The 20,797-nt window shown below is 53.2% G+C and overlaps 1 protein-coding gene across 1 annotated transcript in view; it reads left to right on the forward strand.

Annotated features, from left to right (window-relative positions):
* Positions 1-20,797, forward strand: part of TNNI3K (TNNI3 interacting kinase) — a 67,848-nt gene that overhangs the window by 43,978 nt on the left and 3,073 nt on the right. The window contains exons 21-23 of the mRNA XM_062004153.1: positions 1,023-1,132; positions 9,624-9,683; positions 12,463-12,632. Coding sequence (XP_061860137.1) covers positions 1,023-1,132; positions 9,624-9,683; positions 12,463-12,632 — 340 coding nt within the window. The remainder of the gene's footprint in view (positions 1-1,022; positions 1,133-9,623; positions 9,684-12,462; positions 12,633-20,797) is intronic.

Consider the following 20,797-nt stretch of genomic DNA (forward strand, 5'->3'; position numbering starts at 1 on the left):
TTTGCACTTGCCCTCTTTTCATAGTGTCTGCTAGGAAAGAGGTGAATCCAGTGGCATCCAACTCACGCCCTCAAAACCATGTCAGAGTGGAAACAAAATTAGGCAAACTGTTTGCCCCTCTTTTCTACCTACAGTTACAACATCATAGGATTCATCTGATATTAACACTCTGAAGCATCATTATGCAGACAAAAGCTGCAATGAGGACAGACAATGGCTGAGACTAATCTATTCTTATGATGAATACTGTGATGAGAATGGGATATGGTTAGAATGAAATCAGCCCATTTTGGTTACAATCTCACCGTTACAGTTCCCTGAGCGTCCCATACGCTCTGATCACATCATTTTAACGTGTCAGGCAAACAAAGGATTTTACTTTGCTTAGTTGGAAATGCTTTTTTTTTAAACTTGAGGAAATGTTTCTCGAAAGTCATGACAAGGTTTAACCATGTATTTGGGTTCCCTAAACATGTAAACTCAATTAGGAAAACATGGTGGTAATTTTGTCTCTGTCAGGAGTGACTTGCACTTGCAAAACAGGCTCTCATTACAGTTTCACTAAAGAAACACTGGGAATGTTAATCTTGCACTGTACCAGAACTAGCCATGGGTTGTTTCAAGAGAGATGAGCCTGTTACCAGTTCATCTGCAACTGAAGTATTCCTGTCACCAATTCTTAGTAATGAAGATAATAAATGTTTTTAAAGTGAGTTGAAGGTTAACATGCTCATTCCAACCCCCACCCCAGGCCTTGTGTTTAATGATGATTGCTTTAGAGTTTAAGCTGCACCAGGCTGCCTTCACCCCGGCCCAGCGTGAGCGGCAGCGTGCTCCCACTCAGGGTCAGGGACTGCCATAGCTCTCTGTACAAGCAGCATGGACTGGAAAGCCTCTCTGAGCTGCAAGCCTCTGTCTGCAGGTGTGATGGTTCAGCGTTTGTGTGCCTGCTGAGGCTGTGTCCTGCTGGGCACTCGTGTGGCTGCTGTGCTCAGGGCTTTCTGTCGCGGCATCTCTTGCAGCTGCGGCGGCGGCAGACATGGCGTATCACCACATCCGCCCGCCCATCGGCTACTCCATCCCCAAGCCCATCTCTGCCCTGCTGATGAGGGGCTGGAACGCCTGTCCCGAGGTGAGTGACACCCTCACACCCCTGTGCACACACGCAAGCTGCGCAAAGCCCTGACACGGACAGTGGAGCGTGCCCAGAGACACGGGAAGGTTGGTGAATTTAGGAGGATTGTAAACTAACATTCCAACATTCAACAAAACCTCAGATGAGTATGTAACCTTGATTATGACCTGAGCTGTCACTGAGTGGAAAGATTCTTGCTTCTCTTGGGCTTTTGCAGGTATTTTCTTCAATGTGTTTTGTATTTTCCGTGTGAACAGTAAAACCCACAAAGCAGAGCCACATTACCCTGGGAGTCTATCAACTTCTGACTACTTTTAGACCGTGTTCTGAGGCTATTCCCTGATAACACTAACAGGATACAGCACAGGAGGTGTGTAGAAGACAGAATGACCTGAAGATAGTCAGAAATCTTCCCCCTGGCATTTCTGGCAGGTTGCTGCAGCCCTTGTTCTGGCAACAGTTGAGGATAAGACAGTCGGAAGATACAAGAAATCCTGTTTCTGAGAGAAACGGGGATCAGTGCGGGGCTTCTTCCTTCTTCACAGCAGCTGCTCTCAGTTCATGATACCCAAAATTTCTCACTGTTTTGTGAGTGGGTTTTTAAGCTGTTCTAAGATAGACTCTGCATACTGATCTTGTGCATTTGCAATCAATGTAAACAAAACCCTTTTATGGCTACTTACTGCTGTGTTTCTTGCTTTTAAAACAATATCTCTTATCAAAAGCAGAGTAGAGAAGACCAATGAGGACACATTGCCTAGTCCAAGAGACTAGTCCTTGTAAGGTGTTAAATTTACAGACCCACAGGTTTGAAAGTTGAGGAAACAGAGAATTAAGAGTGGGTTGTGGGTTTTTTTTACTCTGCTTGGAACTCTTTCTGTGCTAGAATGTGGTTTCTGGGCAGCAGAACTCTTTGAAGGGCATGCAGTGACTCGTTACAGGATTGCCACCCAGGGATCTTCGATATAGTCTGCCAGGCTGTGAGTGGAAGGGAGAGAGCCCATGAGTCCTGGAGAGAGCCAAACGTCAGGCCTCACCACCAGGAACTTGGCGGGTACCAGTGCTTTGTGAAGGAAGGAAGACCAGAAAACCCTTAGAGTGACATGAATTTCAGGCAGAACTTAATGGATGCAGGTGTGTAAAAATCGCTTTTGTGCTCTCCATCAAGCGAACGGTGACAGGCCAAGCTCATGAGTGTTTGAAGTACTGCAACGTGCACGTTACAGAGACCAGACGTGGTTTTGGGACCTGTAAATGGAAATGTTTACGTTAAATCCCATTCATGACACGTTCCAGGTCACAGACACCACTGGGTGCTCCCATCAGTGAACTTCTCCTGGTTTATCTTCCTCTTGCTTCTGTTCTGTGTTGTTCTGGCACACCTAGATGTGGTTCCTGTCTGATTCTTCCCATTACCAAAACCACTGTTGAGTTGACTAAAATTACCTGAACCTAATTACCTTTAATTTTTCCAGTGCTTGAATCAAGAACTGTTTCATGGCTTTGGACTTGTGGAAATTCCCCACCACCGTGACACTAACAAGTTTTAGAGAAGATGGGGCAGTGTGTAGATTTGAAGAAAGGAGCTCTGTCATGATTTGCTTTTTCCTCACTTGCTTTTGCCTCCAAAAGTGACACACTAGCATGTTCCACAGATGATGAGTACAATATAGCTTTTGTAGTGGAGTTTTCAGCTTCATTTGTTCTGCAAGGAGTTAAAGGCAACTCATTTTCTGCCTCAAAACTACCATCTCCTAATTCTGGTACCAAAGCATCTTCCTGTTCTTCCAGTGGCATTTCACCTTCTTCAAGTTCATGACTTTCTGGATAAGGCTGGTTGCTTTCAAAGTCTTGAAAATCCTTCATGTCTTCTGTATGCACAGCACTGTTGATTTGAGGATTGGCATGGCTGCCCAGTACTGCATTGCCATGGCTTGCTGTGGGTCTGAGGACACTGCCTACATTAGGGGTAGCGTGGCGCTTTTTTTATAGCGATAGCACGTTTTGCTCTTCACATTATCCAAAATGTGTGGCATATTTTCAGGTTTGGTAGCTGAGATTATTCTGAAAAGCTATGAAAACAACTGCAGGGCTTCAAGATGGGCTGTCATGTTCTGTGCTGCCTCCCAGCAGGCTTTGCCAGGCATGGATTATGGCTAACCTTTCTGAGTCTGACTCTGAGAGCCCTCTCAGATCTCAGCCTTAGGTGATTTGACTGCAGGCAGTGGTATAGCTGCAGGCAAAAATTTAAGCTGTAAGATAAAAGAGAGTATGTTCAAGGATGGCTTTTGGCAGCTGTAGAGAAATGAGGGTCAGCAAGCAAGAAGGAGTGTTCCTGCACTTCAGTGGGAGGTGGAAATGTAGGAGACAGGTGTGAAGTGTTGTATGGGATCTGAGGAGAGAGCACACCGCCGCCTCCTCAGGAAGCTAAAAGATGTGTCAGTGACAGCTACACACACTGCCTGAGGCAGTACATCCCAAACCACACCGAATGTCCCAGGCAGCTCAGGTCCCCAGCACTGACCAGGCACCCACACCAACCTCCAAGCAGGGAAGTCACCTCTGCCAAGACTCCAGCCCTTTTCCTGCAGCCTCTTCCCATTTCCTGGCCTTGCTCCTTTTGCCTGGGGCACAGAGCACTCTCCAAACACCTCTGATTTGTTGTAAACATCCTGTAAGGGATGCTTGGGGTATCAGTTTTTACAGGAGCAGATGTAAAAGAGAAACAGGAACAGATTCTGGCTCTTGATCTCTGTTTCCTATTGTAGCTTTAATCACATTTGTCATCTTTGGAGATGGCAAACTTTTCCAGTCACTCCAGTGCAAAGAAATTGGTTCTTTTGGATTACTGGAGGTAAAAAAAATTAGTTGATACTTTTTAATTTCTGCATCCCCAGGAAAGTGTCTGTAATTACTATTGCTTTTCAAGGAGTACTCATACTGTGCTGATAGCTCCCTAAATACCCAATGGCAAATATATTTCAGGTATTAAACCAGAAATGCAGCCAGCTGTAAACGTTTCCCAGAGGTCTGGGGACACCTGTGCTTGCAGAAGTCACAGTCAGGTGCCCTCTGGTTCAGTGTCTGCTGAGACAGACGAAGGGTCACTTACAGGACCCTTCTTTGCAGCAGGGCTGCTCCAGCTGTGGCCTGGAGAGTGGGGGACATGAGAACATGAGTGTGTGCAAGGGATCTCAGGCAAACATCTGTCAAAGCATTAACAGCTCCAGAGGTTACACCAGCTCCCTATATTTCTCCCAGAAACCTACTGACAGCTGTGACTGGTGATGGTGCAGCCTGTGCCCAGGATGCTGTCGGGAATCCGTGGCAAGGCTTGAAGTGGTTGCAGGGGCAGTCCCTGGAGAGGAGGCTGCAGCATGAGGAGGTGCAAGGGGGTAGCGATGGCAAAGTCCATGCAGATGTCTCTTGCCCACGTCAGATGGTGCAAATGCTGTTTGCCCCCATCTGTGTGGAGCCGTGCAGGAATTGCTGCTGCTCCCAGTAGCTCCCACTGAGCTGCACTCGCTGCCAGTGCCCAGCTCTGTCAGTCTGTCTGGCTGCATCACCCAGCTCACTGCCATCGTCCACATCTTGCCTAGACTGGATTGTAGGGACTCAGCCCTCCTCCAACCTCTCCAACACTCAGTCATTTATCAGAAGCATCATGTAATCCTCCTGTGCATCTATTAGATGCCATTTTCGTTTGCTGTGACATGACATATTTGCTTGAAAAACTGAAAGCCATCTGTTCTATTATATTCCAAAATTAATACATTGCTTATTATTAACACTGCTGTTGTTTTGGGAAGCATCTTTCCTTGCTCAGGGAAGTAAGAAAGCAACCACATTTGGAGCCAGGCAGCCTCCAGGGCGATGATGTGTGCCTTCCACACACACACACACATCACCTGGAGCAGCCTGTTCTCATCAGCTATGTCACTGCTCATCCTAAAACAAGCCTTTCCTATTCCAGCTGTCTAAACTCTTTATGTGGCTTCCTGTTATTGCACTTCTTCCCTCGTATTAGATGGAATTTCAGAGGCTTAAAATTGTAAGCGTAGTGAATAACTTTTCCCCTGGAAATTTTTGTGGGGGACTCTGGTTAATGCAGCTTTGAGGACTTTGGGACTTCAGTTGAAGACAAACCTCAGATAGGTGTTACAATTAACAAACTGTTCCCCAGGGTAAAAAGCAACTGTACTGATAATATGTTAAATGTGTGTTGCATTCTGTCTTTTGGAGACCAACAACATCTGAAGGATAGGAGTCTGACTGAACAGGGAGTTGTTACAGTGAAGCTGTTGCTATGGCACCTTTCTTGTGCTGCAATTGTGACTGGTTCCTAATGACTGGAGAAGCCCCTCTGAGTATCCCAATTAACTCAATAGCAACAGCATTGGAGAGAATAAAACACACAAGTGTTCCCTTCTGAGATTATGAAATGATGGCTAAAGACAGGCTGCTTTATGTTGGCTTTTGCAGTCTGTTGCTATTTCTGCACTAAAGGGAACATGAACTGACTAAAGCAAGACTGCAAAAACACTGCCATCCTCAAACTGGTACCCTTTAGGGCCACAGCAGGATTTAATGGTGCTTGAGTCTATCTATGGCAGAGGGACAAAGTGACTCTCCCCTAAATAGTCTTTATGTCTCTGTCCTTGTAGTGAGGGTTGAATCTTCAAGAGTAGGTTATCACCCAGTGCCAGGACAAGTGGTAATGGGCACAGGCTGGAACACAGGAGTTTCCACTGGCACAGGAGGAGAATCTCCTTTGGTGCTGAGGTGAGGGAGCCCTGGCCCAGGCTGCCCAGGGAGGGTGTGGAGGCTCCTGCTCAGTAGGTTTCCAACCCCACCTGGACACGTTCCTGTGCCCCTTGAGCCAGGGGAACCTGCTGGAGCAGGGGCTGGGGCTGGAGCAGCTCTGAAGGACCCTTCCAGCCCCCATCATTTTGGGGTTCAGTGTACATTGCAGCAGTTGCCAAGGTATTTGAGCACATTGCTCTAAGCTGTCTGAAAAGTCAAGAAATATACCGCAGAGCCTGGAAATTCAGTTTGCTTAGGAAACATGTCCCAAAGTGTGTTGGCTGCTGCAAGAGTGGGCTTTGGAAACTTCAGCTGGTTGGTTGGTTTTCTGCTGCTGTTCTGGCATTGGAGGCCTTCATTGAACAGCATAGAAGTTTCATTTCTGATGAACAGGAGTGGATTTTGGAACCTGTGTAACTTTCTGGTGTTCCAGGAGGATGTTGCATGTTACAGTTTCATATTAGCAAACCAGATACTCTGAACTTCCTATTGGAAACAGAGCCCTGGATTTGTGTCCTGGAGTCCCTTTTCTACTTAGCCTAGCTTAGAAAGACAAGCAATCATGTGCCTAAAGTACATGCCCAAGTGCCCTTCCAAGGCAGGGGAAGAGGGAGGCGTGAGCGACTCTGGGCAACTGACTGGTTGCAGTGAGCTTTGCCCCTTTCCATATTCCTTAATGGTTATGGGCACGATCTGTAGGTGTGAGAACTGCAGGCAAGATATCTTTTCAGGGCAGGGCACAGCTAGTTTATTTGTTGTTACTAGTGTCTCCTGGACTCTTGAACAAGCTCTTGTCTCAGCACTTTTGAAGGTAACGTCAAGGCAGAGGGTGGTTTGGTCTGTTTTCTGTGTTATTATAAAGAATCTACTAATAATCAGCAGGATGTAATTCACATTCTGTTTAAATTTATTAATCAGATGTCATATTAAACTGCTGACTTCACCATGCACAATGTAATGGATATAGTTACTGTACTTTGTTAGCTCATTCAGCCTCAATAAAGAGAAAACCTCCTTTCAGAATCCTGATGCAGTTCATTACTCATCAGTATCACTCCAACATCACTTCATCTTACTGATGATTTGGAGCTGCATGATAGAATTATAAGGCAATTGATAGCTCAGTCAGCCAGTGGACAGCTTGAACTTTGCACTGGATGTGGGAAAAAACTTACTGAAATGAGCATTGTTGTTGGTGTTTTGCTACCATCTCAGTAACAAAGGCTTTGAGTTACTTCTGAGGACCTTGGAATAGTTTCAGGAGGGCTTCTGGGCAGAGAAAACTAAAGCAATGTCGTCACTCCCTTGTCAGCAGTCACAAGGTTTGCTGTGCAGTCAACTGCTGACTGCAGAACAGCCAACACAAATCTCCAGAGCTGCTGTGAATTCACTGCAGAGATTAACAAGCAATTCTTGCTAAGTGCCTCAGCTATCCAGGACCTGTAATGAGCCTGGGCGCAGCGGTGTCTCCTGAGCACAGCAGTCAAGGGGGAGACTGAATGCCATCAGTGAAACACCATAACAGGCAGAACCAGCAAAATACCTCAAAGATAGAAAGCATCACCTCACTGATATTCTTTACAGCATCTCACTGTAGGTGCATAAACAAAGACATTTAGTTAAAAGAGACGTTAGGGGGAAATAGTGACTTGAGTGTTCTCAGGTCAGAACTCGTCTTGAGGCTTGCTCAGTGTACAAAAAAGTTAAGAGAAGGCAGAAAATTGAGTAGATCTGTCTGGATTTTGCTGTATGTCTATGAAATGCCTCCAAATTTGAAAATACATTCCTTTATTTGTCTTTAATTTTGTTCAAAGTTCATCCCAAGTGACATCTAGTCCTCACGTGTCATGTCACTATTAGTGTTTATCAGGTACTTGAACATATCTTTTCCAGAACCTTTTGACAGTAGTTGTTTCCAAAGGCAAACTGGTGACTAGAAAATTAGACAGTGTCTCTTAAGCAGCATTTTTCATTAGCTATTTTAATTTGTAAGCTTTAATTAGAGCCAAAGTATTTACCATGGTGCCTGAAGCTTAGTTCTGTAAAGACAGTTTTATTCAGTACAACTCCAACGTTGCAGTCAGTTCTTCCATAGAATCACAGAATGGTAGGGGTTGGAAGGGACCTTTAGAGATCATCCAGTCCAACCCCCCTGCAGAAGTAGGTCAACCTAGATCAGGTCACACAGGAACATGTCCAGGTGGGTCTTGAAGACCTTCAAGGAAGGAGCCTCCACAACCCCTCTGGGCAGCCTGTGCCAGGGCTCCCTCACTCAAACACTGAAACTGTTTTTTCATATATTTAAATGGAACTTTTTGTGTTCCAGCTTCATCCCATCACCCCTTGTCCTGTTGCTAGATACCATAGAAAAAAGTACTGCCCCAGCCTCCTGACACTCACCCTTTAGATATTTGTAACTATTAATAAGATAACCCCTCAGTCTTCTCTCCAGACTAAACAGCCCCAGTTCCCGCAGCCTTTCCTCATAGGAAAGATGCTCCATTCCCCTGATCATCTTGATGACCCTGTGCTGGACTCTCTCCATCAGTTCCCTGTCCCTCTTGAGCTGAGGAGCCCAGAACTGGACACAGGACTCCAGATGAGGCTTCACCAGGGCAGAGTAGAGGGGGAGAAGAACCTCCCTCAACCTGCTGGCCACACTCTTCTTGATGCATCCCAGGATGCCCGACCAGGCTCCACTGAAGGTGGTCGAGCTTATCATATGTAATAAATGCAGTGTTTCTTGAAGGCTTTGCAGACCAGAGCTCAGGGATACACTGTTGTGGTCATACACTGCTTGGCACCTGAATCCCTTGTGAGAAGAACCACTGGAATCGTCTCTCAAGTTTCTGTTGTTAGGGGATGGGATCTCTCTTCTTCCCACCAGCTTTTGCCCAGCCCAGGAGGAGCCAGCTCTGAGGACTCCTGTCCCTGCGATGAGCCTCATGCTCAGACGGCAGCTCCACTGCCCTGGTTGTCCCTGACGCTTTCCCAGGTGCAAGTCACTCTTGGCTCTGCTCACTGGAGCCTCAGATCCTCAGGAGAACAGTGTCTTCCCAGAGAGCTTTCTCAAGTGGCTCTCGCTGCAGCAGTTGGCAGCGTGTGGCACAAGGATGGAAGTGCTCAGGAAAGCAGAAAGCTTTGAGGGCTGGCTGGGGGAGGAAGCACCAGGACTGTGAAGCGTCAGTGGAGAAACCCTGTCCCTCTGCCAGGACCTGTCACCCTCGCAGAAGGGCTGTTAGGTCTCACACTGTCCAGCATGGGGCCAGGAGAAGGATGGGAACTGCCTCACTGCCCTGGGCTGCTACCAGGAGGAGCACACATCAGCTGTGTTCTTCACAGCTGTTGCTGTGCTCCAAGTCCCAGTGAAGGTCAAAAAGGAAGCAGATCTGATATGTGGTAAGCTTATGATCTAGTCATTTACTATCTCAAATCTAGTCGCTACAGAAAAGGAGAATAATAATGCAGTTCAAGTTGTTATGCACATATCTCTCATTTTCATAGCTTGGCACTGACCTTGCAGTTCCCATCATGTTCCCAGGCAAGCTGAGAGCAATGCCATGAAGTTCAAAGGGGACTGGAGGGGACCAGTGACCCATTATGTGTCCACGAGGCAGCTGCATCACAGAGGATACGGCCCCTTTCTGGTTTGTAACACAGCTCTGCTTTTCTTTTGCATTCACAGGGGAGGCCAGAGTTTTCAGAAGTGGTCACAAAACTGGAAGAGTGCCTGTGCAATATTGAGGTGAGGCCCTTATTTCCAGTGCTTGTGCATGTGCTGCGTGGTCAGGGGTACGAGTGAGGAGAGCAGCAGCAGCTGGGGCAGCGGTGGCTTTGCAGCCTGCTCGAGCTGCCTCCAACACGCTGCATTTTTAAGGCATGTTGTCAGTAGTGGTTTATTCAGGTGCCAGGAGAAGGAGGCAGGGACCAGATATTAATGAGTGTGTCAGGAGCTATCACTGAAGGGGGAGCATGACCAGTGCTGTGGGGATGCATTTCACAGCAGTCCTGGGCGGAATTTTTCACTCCCATTTATCCCATTCAAGACTGCTTGGTGTAAAAAGGAGAAAAGACAAGCTATCCAAGGCCTGTGGGGGAAAGTAAAAAGAGGAAACATGAGGAGAAATGTAAAGGCAATTCCTGTTTGGGACTGTGGCTCCGACACTGACAGATGTATCGGCCTCTGGCCTGCTGTAAGATAAGGGATCAAGCAGAGAGTAAATGATTCAGGGCCACAGTTCCTGAGATTATATTTTATTTGTGTGTGTGTGCATGCAGGAAAGAGAGGTTTTATGTAAAAACAGCAAACCCAAACCTCCTTTTAAAATGGATCACTGCTCTTGAGCTTAAGGATGAGCAGAGACACCCATAAGCTATTCCACTCTGACTGCAGCTGGCTGCTCTCTGCAGAGCTGGAAGCTTCTAAGTGTAAAAAAAAAAGACCAGTGAAGCACTGTATCACAAGAAACTGTATCATCTCATAGGAGACCCGATTTCTGTGGCACGGAGGCAGCAGTGCATGCAGGAAGAAATCTGGGCAAGAGCTTACATACAAAGAGACAAAAATAAAGCATTAGCTGGGGAGTTAGACCTAAGCTCTGCCTGTCCAGGGCAAAGCCTTGCTTAAGAGCAGTTTTAAGGAACAAGATCTCCAGGAATTTAAGTACTGAGGCTGATGAAGGATGAAGCTAAAGAGTTTTCTCTCTCCATCTCCCTTTATTTCCTCCCCTTTTTCTTTTCCTCTCTCAGCAAATCATTTCTTCTCCTTTTAAGTACCTTTGAAACCAGGAGTGGCAAGGACTTAGTGCCTTTAGCTCTGGGTGCCTGCTGCTGCAGGGCCATGTAGTATGGCTGGTCCATAGGCACGAACACAGACACTGATGTGCTGGCCTTGAGCTTACATCACTCATCAGCCCAGGGCCCTGTCCGGGGACACCCAAACTGCCCACTGGGGTCAGGCAGCATGAGCAGGGATAGGAACACCTCAGCTGAGGTCAGGTAGTGTGAGCAGGGATGGGAACACCTCAGCTGAGGTCAGGCAGTGTGAGCAGGGATGGGAACAGCTCAGCTGAGGTCAGGCAGTGTGAGCAGGGATGGGAACAGCTCAGCTGAGGTCAGGCAGTGTGAGCAGGGATGGGAACACCTCAGCTGAGGTCAGGCAGTGTGAGCAGGGATGGGAACAGCTCAGCTGAGGTCAGGCAGTGTGAGCAGGGATGGGAACACCTCAGCCACACTCAGGCAGCACAGGCAGGAATGGGAACACCTCAGCTGAGGTCAGGCAGTGTGAGCAGGGATGGGAACACCTCAGCTGAGGTCAGGCAGTGTGAGCAGGGATGGGAACACCTCAGCTGAGGTCAGGCAGTGTGAGCAGGGATGGGAACAGCTCAGCTGAGGTCAGGCAGTGTGAGCAGGGATGGGAACAGCTCAGCTGAGGTCAGGCAGTGTGAGCAGGGATGGGAACACCTCAGCCACACTCAGGCAGCACAGGCAGGAATGGGAACACCTCAGCTGAGGTCAGGCAGTGTGAGCAGGGATGGGAACACCTCAGCTGAGGTCAGGCAGTGTGAGCAGGGATGGGAACACCTCAGCTGAGGTCAGGCAGTGTGAGCAGGGATGGGAACACCTCAGCTGAGGTCAGGCAGTGTGAGCAGGGATGGGAACAGCTCAGCTGAGGTCAGGCAGTGTGAGCAGGGATGGGAACAGCTCAGCTGAGGTCAGGCAGTGTGAGCAGGGATGGGAACACCTCAGCTGAGGTCAGGCAGTGTGAGCAGGGATGGGAACACCTCAGCTGAGGTCAGGCAGTGTGAGCAGGGATGGGAACAGCTCAGCTGAGGTCAGGCAGTGTGAGCAGGGATGGGAACACCTCAGCTGAGGTCAGGCAGTGTGAGCAGGGATGGGAACAGCTCAGCTGAGGTCAGGCAGTGTGAGCAGGGATGGGAACACCTCAGCCACACTCAGGCAGCACAGGCAGGAATGGGAACACCTCAGCTGAGGTCAGGCAGTGTGAGCAGGGATGGGAACAGCTCAGCTGAGGTCAGGCAGTGTGAGCAGGGATGGGAACACCTCAGCTGAGGTCAGGCAGTGTGAGCAGGGATGGGAACACCTCAGCTGAGGTCAGGCAGTGTGAGCAGGGATGGGAACACCTCAGCTGAGGTCAGGCAGTGTGAGCAGGGATGGGAACACCTCAGCCACACTCAGGCAGCACAGGCAGGAATGGGAAAACCTCATCTGGGGTCAGGCAGTGAAGCAGATAGCTCCCAGCTGCATTGTGCCTGCTCTCAAGCCAAGTAACTCATGGCTGGGTCAAGGTGTCTCCTCTGCAGAGCCACAGCTGGACACCCTGGTGATAATCCACTGACAGCTCTATTTGGCATCCAGCACCCAGTTCTCCTTGGCTAACCAAAACCAGGACGCACTGTTTTTCTCAGCCAAGCTATGAGGGTAATTGGGGGCACAAAACTTATGAAAAGGAGGTGAGGAAAGACTTTCTGCAATAACAGCGCCACCTTTTCTGTTCAATGCAGTTGATGTCTCCAGCCTCCAGCAACAGCAGTGGCTCCCTGTCACCCTCCTCATCGTCCGACTGCCTGGTGTCGCGAGGCGGACCCGGACGCAGCCACGTGGCAGCGCTGCGCAGCCGCTTCGAGCTGGAGTATGCGGTGAACACACGTGCCTATGCGGGATGGGCTCACAGGTGCGGTACAGCAGCGCCTATGCGGGATGGGCTCACAGTGAGGGTACAGCAGCGCCTATGCGGGATGGGCTCACAGTGCAGTACAGCAGCACCTATGCGGGATGGGCTCACAGGTGCAGTACAGCAGCACCTATGCGGGATGGGCTCACAGTGAGGGTACAGCAGCGCCTATGCGGGATGGGCTCACAGTGCGGTACAGCAGCGCCTATGCGGGATGGGCTCACAGTGCAGTACAGCAGCACCTATGCGGGATGGGCTCACAGGTGCAGTACAGCAGCACCTATGCGGGATGGGCTCACAGTGAGGGTACAGCAGCGCCTATACGGGATGGGCTCACAGTGAGGGTACAGCAGCGCCTATGCGGGATGGGCTCACAGGTGCGGTACAGCAGCACCTATGCGGGATGGGCTCACAGTGAGGGTACAGCAGCGCCTATGCGGGATGGGCTCACAGTGAGAGTACAGCAGCGCCTATGCGGGATGGGCTCACAGTGCAGTACAGCAGCGCCTATGCGGGATGGGCTCACAGTGAGGTACAGCAGCGCCTATGTGGGATGGGCTCACAGTGAGGGTACAGCAGCGCCTATGCGGGATGGGCTCACAGTGAGGGTACAGCAGCGCCTATGTGGGATGGGCTCACAGTGAGGTACAGCAGCGCCTATGCGGGATAGGCTCACAGTGAGGGTACAGCAGCGCCTATGCGGGATGGGCTCACAGTGCGGTACAGCAGCGCCTGTGCGGGATGGGCTCACAGTGAGGGTACAGCAGCGCCTATGCGGGATGGGCTCACAGTGAGGGTACAGCAGCGCCTATGCGGGATGGGCTCACAGTGCGGTACAGCAGCACCTATGCGGAATGGGCTCACAGTGAGGGTACAGCAGCGCCTATGCGGAATGGGCTCACAGTGAGGGTACAGCAGCGCCTATGCGGAATGGGCTCACAGTCCGGTACAGCAGCGCCTATGCGGGATGGGCTCACAGTGCGGTACAGCAGCGCCTATGCGGAATGGGCTCACAGTCCGGTACAGCAGCGCCTATGCGGGATGGGCTCACAGTGCGGTACAGCAGCACCTATGCGGGATGGGCTCACAGTGAGGGTACAGCAGCGCCTATGCGGGATGGGCTCACAGTGCGGTACAGCAGCGCCTATGCGGGATGGGCTCACAGTGAGGGTACAGCAGCGCCTATGCGGGATGGGCTCACAGTGAGGGTACAGCAGCGCCTATGCGGGATGCGCTCACAGTGCAGTACAGCAGCGTCTATGCGGGATGCGCTCACAGTGCAGTACAGCAGCGTCTATGCGGGATGGGCTCACAGTGCAGTACAGCAGCGCCTATGCGGGATGGGCTCACAGTGCGGTACAGCAGCACCTATGCGGGATGGGCTCACAGGTGCGGTACAGCAGCGCCTATGCGGGATGGGCTCACAGTGAGGGTACAGCAGCGCCTATGCGGGATGGGCTCACAGGTGCGGTACAGCAGCGTCTATGCGGGATGGGCTCACAGTGCGGTACAGCAGCGCCTGTGCGGGATGGGCTCACAGTGAGGGTACAGCAGCGCCTGTGCGGGATGGGCTCACAGTGAGGGTACAGCAGCGCCTATGTGGGATGGGCTCACAGTGAGGTACAGCAGCGCCTATGCGGGATGGGCTCACAGTGCGGTACAGCAGCGCCTTTGCGGGATGGGCTCACAGTGCGGTACAGCAGCGCCTATGCGGGATGGGCTCACAGTGCAGTACAGCAGCGCCTGTGCGGGATGGGCTCACAGTGAGGTACAGCAGCATCTATGCGGAATGGGCTCACAGTGAGGGTACAGCAGCGCCTATACGGGATGGGCTCACAGTGAGGTACAGCAGCATCTATGCGGGATGGGCTCACAGTGCGGTACAGCAGCGCCTGTGCGGGATGGGCTCACAGTGGGGTACAGCAGCGCCTATGCGGGATGGGCTCACAGGTGCGGTACAGCAGCGCCTGTGCGGGATGGGCTCACAGTGCGGTACAGCAGCGCCTGTGCGGGATGGGCTCACAGTGAGGGTACAGCAGCGCCTATGCGGGATGGGCTCACAATTAGGGTACATCAGCGCCTGTGCGGGATGGGCTCACAGTGAGGGTACAGCAGCGCCGATGAGGGATGGGCTCACAGTGAGGGTACAGCAGCGCCTATGCGGGATGGGCTCACAGTGAGGGTACAGCAGCGCCTATGCGGGATGGGCTCACACTGAGGGTACAGCAGCGCCTATGCGGGATGGGCTCACAGTGCGGTACAGCAGCGCCTATGCGGGATGGGCTCACAGTGCGGTACAGCAGCGCCTATGCGGGATGGGCTCACAGTGACGGTACAGCAGCGCCTATGCGGGATGGGCTCACAGTGCGGTACAGCAGCGCCTATGCGGGATGGGCTCACAGTGAGGGTACAGCAGCGCCTATGCGGGATGGGCTCACAGTGCAGTACAGCAGCGCCGATGCGGGATGGGCTCACAGTGCAGTACAGCAGCGCCTATGCGGGATGGGCTCACAGTGCGGTACAGCAGCGCCTATGCGGGATGGGCTCACAGTGCGGTACAGCAGCGCCTATGCGGAATGGGCCCACAGTGAGGGTACAGCAGCGCCTATGCGGGATGGGCTCACAGTGCGGGTACAGCAGCGCCTATGCGGGATGGGCTCACAGTGAGGGTACAGCAGCGCCTATGCGGGATGGGCTCACAGTGAGGGTACAGCAGCGCCTATGTGGGATGGGCTCACAGTGAGGGTACAGCAGCGCCTATGAGGGATGGGCTCACAGTGAGGGTACAGCAGCGCCTATGCGGGATGGGCTCACAGTGCAGTACAGCAGCGCCTATGTGGGATGGGCTCACAGTGAGGTACAGCAGCGCCTATGTGGGATGGGCTCACAGTGAGGGTACAGCAGCGCCTATGAGGGATGGGCTCACAGTGAGGGTACAGCAGCGCCTATGCGGGATGGGCTCACAGTGAGGGTACAGCAGCGCCTATGTGGGATGGGCTCACAGTGAGGTACAGCAGCGCCTATGCGGGATGGGCTCACAGTGAGGGTACAGCAGCGCCTATGCGGGATGGGCTCACAGTGAGGGTACAGCAGCGCCTATGCGGGATGGGCTCACAGTGAGGGTACAGCAGCGCCTATGTGGGATGGGCTCACAGTGAGGTACAGCAGCGCCTATGTGGGATGGGCTCACAGTGAGGGTACAGCAGCGCCTATGCGGGATGGGCTCACAGTGAGGTACAGCAGCGCCTATGCGGGATGGGCTCACAGTGCAGTACAGCAGCGCTTATGCGGGATGGGCTCACAGTGAGGGTACAGCAGCGCCTATGCGGGATGGGCTCACAGGTGCGGTACAGCAGCGCCTATGCGGAATGGGCTCACAGTGAGGTACAGCAGCGCCTATGTGGGATGGGCTCACAGTGCGGTACAGCAGCGCCTGTGCGGGATGGACTCACAGTGAGGGTACAGCAGCGCCTATGCGGGATGGGCTCACAGTGAGGGTACAGCAGCGCCTATGTGGGATGGGCTCACAGTGAGGGTACAGCAGCGCCTATGCGGAATGGGCTCACAGTGGGGTACAGCAGCGCCTATGCGGGATGGGCTCACAGTGAGGGTACAGCAGCGCCTGTGCAGGATGGGCTCACAGTGCGGTACAGCAGCGCCTATGCGGGATGGGCTCACAGTGAGGGTACAGCAGCGCCTGTGCAGGATGGGCTCACAGTGAGGGTACAGCAGCGCCTATGCGGGATGGGCTCACAGTGCAGTACAGCAGCGCCTATGCAGGATGGGCTCACAGTGGGGTACAGCAGCGCCTATGCGGGATGGGCTCACAGTGAGGGTACAGCAGCGCCTGTGCAGGATGGGCTCACAGTGCGGTACAGCAGCGCCTATGCGGGATGGGCTCACAGTGCGGTACAGCAGCGCCTATGAGGGATGGGCTCACAGTGGGGTACAGCAGCGCCTATGCAGGATGGGCTCACAGTGGGGTACAGCAGCGCCTATGCAGGATGGGCTCACAGTGCGGTACAGCAGCGCCTATGCGGGATGGGCTCACAGTGAGGGTACAGCAGCGCCTGTGCAGGATGGGCTCACAGTGCGGTACAGCAGCGCCGATGCGGGATGGGCTCACAGTGAGGGTACAGCAGCGCCTATGCGGGATGGGCTCACAGTGAGGGTACAGCAGCGCCTATGCGGGATGGGCTCACAGTGAGGGTACAGCAGCGCCTATGCGGGATGGGCTCACAGTGAGGTACAGCAGCGCCTATGCGGGATGGGCTCACAGTGCAGTACAGCAGCGCCTATGCGGGATGGGCTCACAGTGAGGGTACAGCAGCGCCTATGCGGGATGGGCTCACAGTGAGGGTACAGCAGCGCCTATGCGGGATGGGCTCACAGTGAGGGTACAGCAGCGCCTATGTGGGATGGGCTCACAGTGAGGTACAGCAGCGCCTATGTGGGATGGGCTCACAGTGAGGGTACAGCAGCGCCTATGCGGGATGGGCTCACAGTGAGGTACAGCAGCGCCTATGCGGGATGGGCTCACAGTGCAGTACAGCAGCGCTTATGCGGGATGGGCTCACAGTGAGGGTACAGCAGCGCCTATGCGGGATGGGCTCACAGGTGCGGTACAGCAGCGCCTATGCGGAATGGGCTCACAGTGAGGTACAGCAGCGCCTATGTGGGATGGGCTCACAGTGCGGTACAGCAGCGCCTGTGCGGGATGGGCTCACAGTGAGGGTACAGCAGCGCCTATGCGGGATGGGCTCACAGTGAGGGTACAGCAGCGCCTATGTGGGATGGGCTCACAGTGAGGTACAGCAGCGCCTATGAGGGATGGGCTCACAGTGCGGTACAGCAGCGCCTATGAGGGATGGGCTCACAGTGCGGTACAGCAGCGCCTATGCGGGATGGGCTCACAGTGAGGGTACAGCAGCGCCTGTGCAGGATGGGCTCACAGTGAGGGTACAGCAGCGCCTATGCGGGATGGGCTCACAGTGCAGTACAGCAGCGCCTATGCAGGATGGGCTCACAGTGGGGTACAGCAGCGCCTATGCGGGATGGGCTCACAGTGAGGGTACAGCAGCGCCTGTGCAGGATGGGCTCACAGTGAGGGTACAGCAGCACCTATGCGGAATGGGCTCACAGTGAGGGTACAGCAGCACCTATGCGGGATGGGCTCACAGTGCGGTACAGCAGCGCCTATGCGGGATGGGCTCACAGTGAGGGTACAGCAGCGCCTGTGCAGGATGGGCTCACAGTGAGGGTACAGCAGCGCCTATGCGGGATGGGCTCACAGTGCAGTACAGCAGCGCCTATGCAGGATGGGCTCACAGTGGGGTACAGCAGCGCCTATGCGGGATGGGCTCACAGTGAGGGTACAGCAGCGCCTGTGCAGGATGGGCTCACAGTGCGGTACAGCAGCGCCTATGCGGGATGGGCTCACAGTGCGGTACAGCAGCGCCTATGAGGGATGGGCTCACAGTGGGGTACAGCAGCGCCGATGCGGGATGGGCTCACAGTGCGGTACAGCAGCGCCTATGCGGGATGGGCTCACAGGTGCGGTACAGCAGCACCTATGCGGGATGGGCTCACAGTGAGGTACAGCAGCGCCTATGCGGGATGGGCTCACAGGTGCGGTACAGCAGCACCTATGCGGGATGGGCTCACAGTGGGGTACAGCAGCGCCGATGCGGGATGGGCTCACAGTGCGGTACAGCAGCGCCTATGCGGGATGGGCTCACAGGTGCGGTACAGCAGCACCTATGTGGGATGGGCTCACAGTGCAGTACAGCAGCGCCTATGCAGGATGGGCTCACAGTGCGGTACAGCAGCGCCTATGCGGGATGGGCTCACAGTGCGGTACAGCAGCGCCTATGAGGGATGGGCTCACAGTGCGGTACAGCAGCGCCTATGCGGGATGGGCTCACAGGTGCGGTACAGCAGCGCCTATGCGGAATGGGCTCACAGTGAGGTACAGCAGCGCCTATGTGGGATGGGCTCACAGTGCGGTACAGCAGCGCCTATGAGGGATGGGCTCACAGTGCGGTACAGCAGCGCCTATGCGGGATGGGCTCACAGGTGCGGTACAGCAGCGCCTATGCGGAATGGGCTCACAGTGAGGTACAGCAGCGCCTATGTGGGATGGGCTCACAGTGAGGGTACAGCAGCGCCTGTGCAGGATGGGCTCACAGTGCAGTACAGCAGCGCCTATGCGGGATGGGCTCACAGTGAGGTACAGCAGCGCCTATGTGGGATGGGCTCACAGTGAGGGTACAGCAGCGCCTATGCGGGATGGGCTCACAGTGAGGGTACAGCAGCGCCTGTGCAGGATGGGCTCACAGTGGGGTACAGCAGCGCCTGTGCAGGATGGGCTCACAGTGAGGGTACAGCAGCGCCTATGCGGGATGGGCTCACAGGTGCGGTACAGCAGCGCCTATGCGGGATGGGCTCACAGTGCGGTACAGCAGCGCCTATGAGGGATGGGCTCACAGTGCGGTACAGCAGCGCCTATGCGGGATGGGCTCACAGTGCAGTACAGCAGCGCCTATGCGGGATGGGCTCACAGTGCGGGTACAGCAGCACCTATGCGGGATGGGCTCACAGTGCGGGTACAGCAGCACCTATGTGGGATGGGCTCACAGTGCGGTACAGCAGCGCCTATGCGGGATGGGCTCACAGTGCGGTACAGCAGCGCCTATGAGGGATGGGCTCACAGTGCGGTACAGCAGCGCCTATGTGGGATGGGCTCACAGTGCGGTACAGCAGCGCCTATGCGGGATGGGCTCACAGTGCGGTACAGCAGCGCCTATGCGGGATGGGCTCACAGTGCGGGTACAGCAGCGCCTATGCGGGATGGGCTCACAGTGCGGTACAGCAGCGCCTATGCGGGATGGGCTCGCGGGAGCTCTCAATCTCTGCCAGAAGGGCAGAGCACTTTAGACTAAACTTTAGCCTTTAGCACCACTTAGCAGCCAGAAAGAGGAACAGCAGAGCAAACCACAGCCCGGTGACACGCTGCTGTGCACTGGCGGCTGTGCGGGGCGCTGGGGGAGGAGCCGCGTGTGCTGGAGGCACAGCTTGGCTGTTACCTGAGTGGGTAGAGCGGTGACAGGTCCAGTGGGAGTGGAAGTGGGAGCAGTGCAGAGGGCACAGGACACTGAAATGTGCAGCCACCGAGGGGCAGCCCCTCCAGGACACCCCCGAGCCCCACCACACCAGCTCCCTGACAGACCCTAGGGCTTTTTTGTATATTGTGAGGTAAATGATATCCACAGCATCCAATTAAGTTGGGGGGGAAAAAAGCTGTGTTCAGCTTTGTGCTCTCCATCTGGTCCGTGAAAAGTGTCAAAGCACAGGAACTGTGGCTAATGGTATTTTTAGTTGAAAGGTTTCTCGAGGGTGACACAAGCGTACTCAGCAAAGGCAACCCAAATGAAAGAGCCTCTTTTTCAGGCACAACACTGAGGTGTTATTTTCCTGGGGCACATAAATCTAGTGGCTCTCCTTTAGTCTTCCAATAGTGTCAGACATGGTCTGATGCATCTGGGCTCTGCATCAGATCTCTAAACTCTTCTGAGGCTTCCCAGCGCCATCGTCTCTGCCACTGCAACCATTATCCTTGGCTGTATTCTTCTGAATGCTCCTCTTCTTGGAAAATAAATGAACTAAGGGCTAAATGAGGACAGTTTGGGCTATTTGTGTGTGTATTTGCTTTCTGTCTGCCTGTAAGCTGAGAGGAGCTGTCAGAGGAGTTGTGTGTGTGACAGCCGCTTAGGATCAGGGATAACAACCTGCTGGCAGGACAGTGGCTTTGGTCAGTGAGAATTCAGCTCTTCCTTGCCAGAGAAACTCATTTGCAGGAACCTGTTTAGCAGTGATGCATAAAATGCACCCCACGGATCCCAGACTGATGGCTAGAACTGCACCATACAAAGAGCTGTGAAGCCCCAAACGGGACGTTTGAGGGAGGTCACTTTGAGAGCAGATGAAATGTGAGCATGCATGTGATCCATGTTCTTGGTTCATAACTTTTCCTTGCTTTTGGTTGCTGCAAATGCCAGTGGCTGGGCATCAGGCTGATTTATTTCATGTTACTGTCTTTTCCTTCCAGCTCTGTAGAAAATGTTCTTATGGTTGGGAGATGTGACTTTATCAGTCTTATCTAAACA

The sequence above is a fragment of the Colius striatus genome, chromosome 10 (assembly GCF_028858725.1).
Source record: "Colius striatus isolate bColStr4 chromosome 10, bColStr4.1.hap1, whole genome shotgun sequence".
NCBI classification, from domain to species: domain Eukaryota; kingdom Metazoa; phylum Chordata; class Aves; order Coliiformes; family Coliidae; genus Colius; species Colius striatus.